Source organism: Gavialis gangeticus, unplaced genomic scaffold (genome assembly GCF_001723915.1).
Source record: "Gavialis gangeticus isolate Ggan-Ray unplaced genomic scaffold, GavGan_comp1, whole genome shotgun sequence".
NCBI classification, from domain to species: Eukaryota; Metazoa; Chordata; order Crocodylia; family Gavialidae; genus Gavialis; species Gavialis gangeticus.
In genome coordinates, this window is record NW_017729012.1 from 8,951,577 (window position 1) to 8,963,638 (window position 12,062).

Sequence of the window (12,062 nt, forward strand, 5' to 3'; positions counted from 1 at the left end):
CCCCCCCCCCCCCCCCCCCCAAGCAACTCATGCTGCAAGAGGGATTCAGATTTTCAGGCAAAATTAATCCCATTTGTCCGGGGTGCGGCTCAGAGTTTATCCTGATGATGTAATGGTGCAAAATGATACCTCTGGTAGAGGCTCTCTGGAACCAGAGAAAACCGGACTCTCTCTCACACCCTCTTCCCCTCCAGCCTGCTTGTGCAGTTGCAGTTAGGTCCAGATGTACTAATCCCCTATAAACCAAAAAGTGACCTCCCTAATTTCTCCCAGTCATCAGTCCTTTCACTGAAAGGGAACGTAATGCCCCTTCCCAGCTGTCCAACCCAGCCCGGTTCTAATCCCGTCCAAGGGGAGAGCTTTTGACTCCCTCGTCCCAGCTGTCAGCCCCACCCTCAAGCTGGGAGATGAATCCCATGCACGGTGGTCCCCACTGAAGAGCTGGCAGTTGCCAACAGTTGCCATGTGCTAGCGTCTGAGGATGCCACCGTTTTCCTCTGTACTTGCAACAGGAAAAAAAAGATCCTGGCAACTGCCGGCTAATTATTTGAAGAGGGGCGTCTCTGATCTCCAGTTACGTATTATTCAATCAGGGTTAGCCACAGCTTTAAAGACAAAAAGTGCTTCCAGAGAACTGCAGCGATTTTCTCTCCGGAGGTCAAGATAACAGGGAATACAGGCCTGCTCCACTTCTGATCTGCTATTTGAACCTCGCAAGCACTAAGTATACAGAGCAAGGGCTGGCTTTTCAAGCAATTCCCCCATCACACCCACCTTTCCTTGGCTCCCCATCCAAAATTCACATCCAGGCACTACTCCCAGCCTGACATGCAAATGCCTTCCCCGCTCTCCAACCACCTTGCTCAATCCCTCATTCCACACATTCATTTAGCTTGAGAGAGTACTTCAAGGTCTCTTCTCGCCTCAATTTGCTTTTCTGCCTCCCAAGGCTCCTGCTGGGCTGGAAACAAGTCTGTGGTCTCTGCAGTTACTTTGGCCCACATCCTCACCAGGACATGGCCAGGGCCTTTAGCTTTCCGAGGCGGATTCTCTTCCCCTCCGTTTCCTACCCTGCTCATTTCCGAGTCCCTGCGGGGGGGATCGGTGCCTCCTGACATTCTGCTCTGCCTTTCCAGGACTCCCGCATCTTTGTTTTCAGACCAGAGCCACATACTGCGTTTCCCAGCAGGAGGTCTAACCAGAGCATTTACAAAATGTCAGCTAATGCTCTAATGCAATGGAAAAAAGAGCAAGGCATTCAAAACACCAGCCACAGATTCTTTACATATTAATAGTCGGTTTCCATTGTTCGCCGTGTTTAAAGGCAGACACGATTTCAGCAACCACTTCTGCACCTTTTGGTCCTCTGCCATGAGTCCTACGTACTGTCAGCACAACCAGAAAGACCTTCCACTTCTCCAGGAAGTCTCAGAGAAACAGACCCGACTAATTATAGCGCAGCGGGGCAAATACACAGGATGTTCACGCTGCAGCTGTGAGAGCTTCCCTGCATACTCTTCATTATTCCCACTTCTTTGCCATTAGTGAATTTTGCATATTTATGTCTCATTTCTCTGCCTCATCAATCCTCCATCTCATTTCTCAGGCTGTACATTGCCTGTGTCACTTCATTTCCTCCACTACGATTTGGGCTCTGTAACAATATGATTTGCCTCTAAACATGCTTGGAGAGACAGCTGTACGATCCAGCAAGAGGATGTTCTGGAGCTGGGAGGTGCATCGCTGCAGCACTGGGAAGAGCAAAGCTCCTGCATGCTGCATAACCACTACAAGACGCTGTTGCTGATCTTGCTAATTCCAAGCCGGGCTTTCTGCTGCCACGTTCACTTACGCTCTCCACAAACCTAGCTTCAGGAATTCTAATGTCCTTGCTAAGATGCTGACAAACCCTCCCCACCTGGACAGCCACAAGGCACGGAAAGGCTGCCTGGGATGGCTGGGTTCAGTACCCAGCTTAAATGACCAACGGTCATATGAGAAATAATCTCCCTGTGCATTTTGCCCACACTTTCCAGTTAAACGGCAGGCTTTTCCAGGGACCGCTTCCAGCATTTGCACTGACACAAATGTATCGCTTGACCTTGCACAGGTTCTTTAGGGCTCTGTGCTTCAAGCAGCTTGTCTGGGAAATGCCTGAAACAAAATCCACCCAATAGGGGGTTGGGAGATGCAATTGGAGTCCGAACAAGTGAGAGATTGTCCGATGAAAGCAAAAACCATGCACACTACACCACGAATGCTGGTTAAAGCAAAGGGTATCAACGTGTAAGGGAGCCAACTCAGCATATATTACACATGCAAAAAAAGAGTAGTAAAATTAATCAGCTTACCACTTCACTCTGTCACCAATTCATCCTCATATTAGGATGGTGCTAGGACACAGATACCCATTGATCTAGACAAACATTTCAAAAAGACACCCATTGATCTAGGCAAACATTGAAAAAACAACCCACTGCAGATCCATTACACTGATCTGTAATGTGTTAGGAAGCCAGTTAACAACAAAATAAATCAAACAAAAAAGCAACTCCTAGGTTATTCAGCATTCAACCCAACCTGAAAGCTCAGCAGTCAGCTTGTTACACACTGGAAGCAGGAGGTCTGAAATTATCTTTGGATAGTTCAAAGCTGCACTTAATTCGACATCTCTACCTTGAAAGGTGTCAACATCACAGATGCCTGCAGTGTGTAAGCTTTTAAAAAGTGACAAACTATTAACTGACAAACCAAAGCAGCAAACGGAAAGCTACACGGCACAGAGGAGACGCAGCTGCGGTTTAAAGAATTAAACATCACTTTGGAATATTTTCCTTGGGACTTCTGTACCAAGGAAAAAAGGATGGAAAGGAAGGAAGCGAACGTAAGTACAGAAAGACAGAGAGCGAGAGAAGTCTTAGCCATACAAAATGCACCGACTAGTCGAATATACGGCTGTTTGATTGCAGTGTTTCACTGGCCACAGCCCAGCTATCTTTCAAGATCTTTTCAGTGTCTTTACATTTCACTTCAAAATTTTCACAATGAGTAACAGATGATTATTTGTCCCAAGCTGCCTTGATCAGGGATGGGGGCAGGGAAGTGTCCTGATGTGATTACTGAGAAAGTGCAGTATCTTCTGACCATCCACAGATTAAAACCATGCCCTGTTTTTGATGGTGAGGATTTTGCTGAAAAACAAGAATGCAAAACAAAGCATTTTACCCAGACGAAATTCAAGAGAAGTGAAACCCTACCCCAAGCAGTGCTGGCTAACCTCTCCATAAGCTGCTTTGTAACATGAAAAGCACGTCCAAGAGGGAGGGATCAAAATGCACAACTGCAGAAAATGCTTCGATTCTCTCCTGACTGGGGTCTGCTAACCAGGAGACATTCCACGCGAGCTCTCTCAGCACTAGAGGTGGTAACATTATATATCTGTTTCAAGTGCTAAGTCAAAAAAAAACCCCCCCAAAAAGCAAAACAATCTGCTGCAATTCATATTCAAACATACAGCTGCTGGAGAAACAGAGCGCTCTGATATACAAGTCATGACCCAAAGGCAATGCAAGATTTATGCCAGCTTTTCATCACAAAGGCCACAGAACCAACAGGCTCCATTACAAGACCTGATTGTGTACAGCAGTGGTTAGAGTTTCCATTACTTCTTATGAGCTGTAAAACAGGGGGTGTGTTTGTTGCTCTAACACAGAGTCCGAGTTCAATCCAGAAGCCCCTAAAGTCAGCACAAAGACCCTCAATGACTACCACGGGTTTTTAGAATGGATGCTAAATTCCTGGCGATAACTTAGGGAAGGAGATCAGCGCTGCAGGACACCTTGACAAGGCGCGTTAGATGCAGTCTTCCATCTGGGTAGGTGCACTGCAGCACAAAAACACATAGATAAAAGATGAAATGGTAGCTCTGTTGGAGTCAGCAGTATTTTTCCACTGATTCAAACAAAGCCAAGAATTCACCTAGAGACGCTCTTCCTGCAGTGAAACGGATTCCAGCAGACCCCTGCTAGGACTTCGGAAACTTTGGGATCATTTGGAAAAGCAGCAACAAAAATGAGAATTCAAAAATGTCCTGGCTCAGCTGCCTGCCTTCTGATGTGGAAATGCTGAATAAATTTTCCATGCTCAGATGTCTCCAGTCACAATTTCAATTTCATTGTTGTGATTATCTGTCGTTAGGAAAAAAAAAAAAAAAAGTTTGGTATTTTGTACCTTTTAGGGGAAAGGAGGGACTCTCTCAGTTTAATAGATTTACAGTCACTTTCCTTCCCTTAACACTGTGTAGCTGTGCAGAGAGTGCTGCTCTAATAATTTACTTTTTTCCTGGAATAAAATTGAGATGTTTAGCTTTGCAACCCGAGAGCAACAAATAAAACTGCCAAAAATGCATTTTTAAACTAATGTTTTCATCCCAATATCTGGATTAAAACGTCACAATGAAAAACAGCACATTGGCTGCTCTTGATTACTTTGCAAGCTCTCCCATTCTGGTGCTGCAGAACTACTGGATTTCCAAGCAAACAAAGAATCTGCCGGGGCTGCTAACACCCTGTCACTCACCGGGATGTCAGGTCACACAGAATATTTTTTCACATACAAATCCCCACAATTCAAAAATTTCACCCAGCCCAAAAATACCAAGTCAGAAAGACAGCTGAAAGCGATTACACAGATATTTTTATACGTGGAAACTCAAAAGCTCCTTAAGTGATTTACAAAACCTTTTGTTAGACACAAATCCTGCATCTGGTCTAGCCACTTGCACCCCAGATCTCAGCCATATGGCGGTTTCAAAAGGCAAGACTACAAGGCCCTGAAAGTTGTGGCTGACACTGAGAACGCAGCCCAGGTAGTTTTCATAATTGCATATGCCTCGACTTAATGGCCATTTATGATTCCCCACGCTTTGTCCTGACACCAACATCTGTCTCTAGCAAACATGCTTGCTAGCTTGCTTGCTTGCAGAGGCTTGCCTCTGGGCAGAGGGCTGGGAGCACTCTGGTTGGTTATTGTAGGGTTGCCACAAATGCTGGGCTTTGCACCTCAGTTGTCCTAGGGATCCTGAATTGTTCACCATGGTTTGCTACTAGGGGGAAACGCTCCCATAATGGAAGATCTTCTTGCCTAGATGCTTTAAAAAGAAAAAAAAAAACCCAAAGAAGGAACAGGCACTTGTTTGGGGGGAAAAAGGATGAAGCGCACACGTAAGAGTAAAGACACGTTATGTGCTTCCCAATCTCTCTCTGTACGAAGTAGGTTGGTTCTGTTTAAGTACCTAGGCAAAACCCTTAGCCATAATGCTATAGATGGTGTCCGTCAATATATATTTCAGCTAGATACCTACTGTCATCACCTGCACATATCATTTCAGCTACCAAAAGGATTATGGATGTGCTCCTTTTCCTCCCTTCTTTAAGTAAAGAGATTCCACTTCTCTTCACGTAAAGAGAGCATGTCAACCGAGTCCAAGTTTCCAATCCAACTTGGGAGAAAAAATAAATAAAATGAGTGCACATGAAATCCAGGACGCGGGTCATTCAAAGCCATGACGCCCACCAGAAGCAACCTTACCAACATTTCATTTCAGCGTGGGTAAAACAATAGCCCTCCGAGATTCCTCCTCTACCAAGTCCGCAACTCCCTTTTCAGACAACTCTTATTAAACATTTGCAGAATAACGCTGTTATTAAACCCTTGCAGAAAGGCAATTACATCTCAGAGTTGCTAATTAAACCCCAACATGGCACTATCAACCCCAGAAGAAGCAGATGCAGCTCCTGTGGAAGAATTTCTGAGCTACACTTCAGATCCAGACAAGAAAGCAAGCGGCAAAGCATGCAACTTGCAATCCAACGGTGCAAAAAGGGAAGGGGGCAGAAAAATAAGTGTGGTGTAAAATAAAGCTGTTTCCCACTTCAGAACAGAGATGTAGTTGCATCCTGGTTAGTTTTTCTTCTGACTCCCCTTCATCCCACCTTCTTTTTGCCCCTGAAAGCCTAAGCAACCTGGGAAATGAGCCAAAGGTGAAAGTTTAGTCCAATGGAAAACACGGCCAACATTCAATAAGGTGCGATGAAAGTGATGTGCAGGGAGACAGCACATCGGGGTGCTACTCTCCAGCCAGCATTACCTATTTTCCAAAAGGAGATGGATTGCATGACCCTCTCCAACACCTTGGGCACAGCCTGCCTGCTAATATACCCTGGTCCTTGCTACAGCAAAACAGACTTCTCGACTCCACCTCCAGTAAAGGTCTGAGCCCAGATATGAAGGAAGAGCTTGGAAGCCTGGGCCAGAGGAGAAGGCGTTGCCCAGTCCCAAGTCTGGATCTGTTCCTCCGGCCGGGCACGCACACATGTGGGGAATGTTTACATGACTGAGGTTCTCCGAGCCCTGTCTAGCAAAGGGAAACTGAAGCTGTTATTAAGTCAACTTTCCCAAACTTGAGCAGCTGTTCGTGCAAACAGATAACAACAGGGTAACGTTAAACCAAAACCCCAAACAAAAAACAACGCGGTGGACGAACATCTCCCTCCTGTGTTCCACTCAGCAACGCTGACCATTATCAGAGGACAAATCAATTAGCAACAGCTGCCGGCAACTACCCAAATCCTGTCTTGAACAGCTTAATTGAAGGATGAGTATTAAAAGTGGAAGGCCCAGAATCATGCTAAGCCCATAACGGTCTTGCTCTTGAGTAAACCCACGGTATGGCAACCTATGGCTGAGAAGGAGATACAACGTCATCCTCTTCATTAGTCGAAGGCCTTCGCAAGTCCAGATGTTTGCCCATTTCCACTGCTCCCTTAAATATCTGGCTTTGGAGACTGACAGCTATACACTGAAGCTATCCAAATTCCACTGGTGGCTGCAAGTAGCACAGAACGCTATGTCCTCGGTAATTATGAAGTTACTGTCGTAGGCGATGAAGAGCGCCTGGTTCCCGTGACACAGACCACGCCGCTTATACCAACGACCACGGAATGAGATTACGTCTTGATTTACAAACGTGGGGAAAATTATTCATGTTGTGTCAGAGCTTCAAGTGGGAGAAACAAGCTTCTGTACGCTCTTACATTTTAAGATATCGAGTATTTTAGCCACTTACCATTTAGCTCGCTCTCCGTTTGTTTTTAAAGCATGTGTCATCTATGTAGCTCATTCCAGTTTACCTAAGGATAGAGGTGCCTGTGGTACGTGACAGAGAACCTGACGCAGTTTCTGCATACTGCTTATACTGTTGCCATAGGTACCCTAACCACTATGCAGATATTATGGTGCTGTTTGCTAAAGATAGACGTGGCAAGACATTACCTGGTCACAGCTCATTCTAGTTACAACTGATCCAGAAGCGGCATGTGATATAATTCAGTTCCAGGGTTTTATGGGTGGCACACCGGCAGCGGTAAAGCCGCCGATGAGGAGAATGGTTTAGTGGCAAGAGGAGAACTGGCTTTGGATGCAGAAGACAAAAAGTTCTAGTCTCCAGGGCTCCACCCCAGACTTCCTTTGCGACCCTGAACAAGGGCTTTTTTTCCCTCCCCATGCTTCAGATCCCCATCTGGAAAATGGGGTAGCGCTACTTCCTCACTGGGCTGCATGACGACACTGTTATCCAAGGAGCGTAGCTGGCATCGCTGAAGACAGCGTTGGTGCTCCATTACCAAACATGTCATGCAAAATAAACAGGGAGCTTGTTTCAAAGCATAAGAAGCCTGTTTGTGTGCAACCCCCTGGATGTCCTCCAACAAAACAAAACAATCATTCATGCACACACAGACTTAACACCGTTTTCTTAACTCTTTTCCCCCTGGAACAGATCAGTTGTGGGTGTGAGCTGTGGGGCGTGCTGGCACACCATCCTTGCTGTATTTTATAGCACCTAAAAATACACCAGGCATTTTACTGAACCTGCAATGTATGCAACCCCAGCCCTTCTGCCTTCAGGTTTGTAGCTGCTTTGCAATTAAGAAGTCACATCTCAGGATCTCTTTCCCATAACAACAGCTTGAAGGAAGTTTTGGCATCTGCTGTATCCCAATCAAACTCACTACACGGCACAAGGTTCTTCCTACAAGACTTTCCTCCTCCTGGTTGTTAGTTTTACGTCTTCCAAGTTTGTCACGGGAGACAATCATCCTCCGCTGTGAGGGACTGCAGAAGAAGAAAAGTTTTATGTATGGGTGGAATCGGACTGAACTGCGTCGGTGCCTAGCCAGCATGGATTGTGCTGGTAAATCCATCAGATCTAGCAGGCTTCCCAAACCAAGCCTCCACTAACATACAGAAGAACAAGTGCGAGTTTTACACTGCTTTTTTGAAAAGGTTTTTTTTGTTTGTTTGTTTAACTGTTTAATATATTACCAAGACTATTTTAAAACACACGGGGCAATAATCAAAATGCAAAGTGAATTGCTATGGCATTTTGACAACACCTGTCATTGCAGTTAAAACAGTGCAGATATATTAGATCAAACCCAGACCCCAGCTCTGCGGAAAGGATCTCCCAACGGCTCTCAAGCAAATGTGAAACCAGGACAGTGACTACTCTATTACTGGGTATTTTGGAGCACCTACCACTGTACTATGCTCCTGCACAACAAGCTTTGCAGAACACCAGTCCCTCTCTTCCCCAGAGCCTCACAAGCTTGGGGATGAATCAAGTACCCAGCGAATGGCCGGCCTTGCAGCCAAGATTGTGACTCAGAGGATCAAACCCAAATCCCGGTTTTGCCAGAGACTCCTGGCATGACCTTCACCAAGTTATAGGATCCCTCTGCGCCTGCTGCACATCTGCCAAATGCTCTTGGTCTGTCAAGCCTAGGTAGCTTTGGAGCAGGGACCAGCTTGTGCTATGTCTATGCACAGCTTCTCCCACCATGGGACCTTTGCTCAGCAGGGGCTTTTCAACGCCAGCACAATACAGATTTTTTTTTCCTGACCAGCCAAGGGCCCACCAGGTACTGAATATACATTAAGTGCCCCCAATTCCCACTGGCACTTACTTAAAAATCAGAGAGTTTGTGCTTTTCTAGATGAGTTAAGTCAACTTACTATTTAAAAATCAGCCTATTCTACAAGGAAGCTTCTAACTGCATGAGCTACAGGTTATAAATCTGCTGTTTAGAAATCTGATATCCTGGCATAATTGGCCTTATAACTTACAAACAGACTCTCTGTTATCCAGAGATTAAACTTTCTCCAAAGCTACATCACATCTACTTAGTTTTGAAAATATACAGCACAAGCCTCAATTACTTTGTGCTCCGCACCAAAACAAGCCCAAATAACACGGGGTTTCTGGGAGTAAGGATTTAAGATCCCGTAATCTTTTATTTAATGGTTTCTCACAATCTAGTAGATGGAGGGTATTGACCAGAATGTAACGTTAATGCCACCTCCCACTTTTACAGCTTCTCCAAATCTGAATAAACTGAGAAGACCTTTTAAAGAAAATCTTCCAGATGTAATTCCCACCAGCTAAATAATTTTCAGTTTTCTCTATAGAGGAATGCCAACCTCTAATTGGAACCACAGTCTTCTCGTGCTCCGAAAGGAAAAGGAGCTGCAAACTGCCTGAAATTGCTGATATTAGCAAGAGACTTTATACAAAAATAGGGTCAAGAGCGAGAACTTTGATTTCTGTGCAAGATAAAGCTCCCCCTACCAACCCCTCGTTAAATAAGGCCCCGATCCTGAGCCTTAACGCACGTGCTGAACATCACACAGGAGTCGCCCCCTTGGCTTGAAAAGACAAGAGACTCTGTAGGAATGAGAACTCAAGGCAGAGGTGATATCTTTTATAGGACCAACTAGATTACTGCAGAAAAACTCTTTTCATTGCAAACTTTCGAGCACAAGCACCCTTCTTCAGGCATAGGAGAAAAGCTTGTAAAAGTTCTCCTAGGTAGAAATGGAAGTACAGGAGCTTTACCGCACCTTCAACTCTCCTATGAAATACGAACTTTCATTTCCACCTAGGAGACCTTTTACAAGCTTTTCTCCTATGCCTGAAGAAGGGTGCTTCTGCCTGAAGAAGGGTGCTTGTGCCCGAAGAAGGGTGCTTGTGCCCAAAAGCTTGCAATTAAAGACTTTTTTTTGCAATAATCTAGCTGGTCTGATGAAAGATATCATCACCTCTACCACGAGTTCTCATTCCTTTTGCCTCTAGACCAATACGGCTACAACCTGGATAAGAGACTGTGTAAGCATTTGCAGAATGAGGGCTTTAGTGATTCATCCTATGTCAAGGCGCCCAAACCAGCATGCGACGTCCCACTAAACACGCTTGACCCGACTTTGGGAGGACAGGGCATTTAAGACTCACAACTCCACTTCCACTGAACTTTCTCCTCTAAGGTGCCATGCACCTACAGCACGGGGCCAGCTTCAAACACTGCCAAAAGCACAGGGTTCGCAGCCACTTGGCAGAGAGAGACAGTCGGCTGTTTGATCCTAGGGACGTGCTAGCTGAAGGGTTCAGGCTCCAAACACCCCACGGGGTTTAGAGTCTGGATCCGACATCTTCCAACTCAGGCCCCTCGGGAATTTCTAGGCGAACTTTTTAATCAAAGACTGAGCTGGGAGCATTCACCTGAGACTTCGGTCTCATTCCAAGCCGCGCACATTTATTTTCTGCGTCTGCAAGCACTGAATAACCGATACAAAGGAGCCTGCCCTCCCATCATACAACACAGAAATGCCCACTGCTTTCAAACTGTGTAGTAATACTCTAAAAAGGTGCCTTAAAAAATGACACTGCGGGGCTCCCCATTCATCCTCTCTCAACGGCTTTCAGAGCAGATTATCTTTAGATTTGTAAAGAGCAACTTCCAACGCTGCACACTCAAAATGGAATCTGAAAACCCAGCCGCAGCCTTTCTGCCTCCAGCAACCTTCACCCTCCAGGTCCCTCCAGCATCTTATTGTCTGTTCTTTGTCTTTCCGGATTAAAGCTCCTCTTAGCATCAAACGTATCAGCACTTAAATAAATGTCAACAATGGGCATCGTTGCTGGAGTCCGGCCAGTGTTTCAGTTTGGGGATTCAGGGAGCAGGGCAGATTGCAGGTCGCTTTCCCCCCGGCTGCGCTGGCTGCACGCGGCTGGCAAAAACCAAGAGCCCAGTCCAGCAGGCACATGAACCCCAAAGCCTACGTGCAACCCCACCGGCATCAGCAGAGCGCCAAGGAAGCACGAGCATTTGGCCAACGTGCGTCCAGTCCTACAACTGGGCTCGGGGCTTTCACACTGGGGCCACAGCCGCTCGCTTGGCTGACAAAGCCGTCTAGGAGCCGGCGTTTAATCGAGACGGGACCGTTTTATACAGCGACTCTTCGAACCACATCTGCTTTGACACACACGTACATATGGCACATATACACACCACGATTCCTCCCCCTTTGGGGTGATTATTTATGAAAACGCAAACACGTCACAGCAGGAAAACCATAACTGCCAGGCAAGGGGGGGACCCCCAATAACGGTACCGCCCCCACGCGACGCTCGCCACCGCCGTTTCCTGCAGGCCGCAATCCCGCCCTGCGCCCCAACCGGAAAGCGGGGAGAAGGAAACTTGTTTTCAGTCGCAAACAAGACATCCCACGCCTCGGTGTCCTGCTGAAAGGTGGGAAAATCGACAGCCTCGGCGCCCGGTCTCGACGCGGTTCTTCCGGAAGGATCGCAACCAACGGTCCTTCGCAGCGCTTGCGTGGGGCGGGGCGGGGCGGGGCGGGGCAGGGGGACGAAGCCCAACACCTGCGCACATGCAGCTTCACCCCTCGCCGCCCACCCCAACGCAACCGTGGCCCCTGAGGAGAGCGGGGACGGGGCGGCCCGAGGGCAGGGGGGGCTCCCACCTTGCGGTGCTTGTCGGCGAAGGGCAGCGCGAGCCAGGGCATGGCCCGCAGCGCCTCCTGCCACTGCGGCTGCTCCTGCTCGGCCGACACGAAGACGATCTCGAGGCGCTGCGCCCCGCCGGCCGCCGCCTCGGCCCGGAAGCGCCCGTAGAAGGCGGCCAGGCTGGCGCCGAGCGGCGCGCACGGGC

At 47.2% G+C, this 12,062-nt stretch overlaps 1 protein-coding gene across 1 annotated transcript in view; it reads right to left on the reverse strand.

Moving 5' to 3' along the window:
* NXN (nucleoredoxin) overlaps positions 1-12,057 on the reverse strand; it is a gene marked incomplete at its 5' end in the record, with an annotated part of 74,031 nt that extends 61,974 nt beyond the window's left edge. Inside the window, one exon of the mRNA XM_019510956.1 lies at positions 11,875-12,057. Coding sequence (XP_019366501.1) covers positions 11,875-12,057 — 183 coding nt within the window. The remainder of the gene's footprint in view (positions 1-11,874) is intronic.
* Between the last annotated feature and the right edge of the window lie 5 nt (positions 12,058-12,062).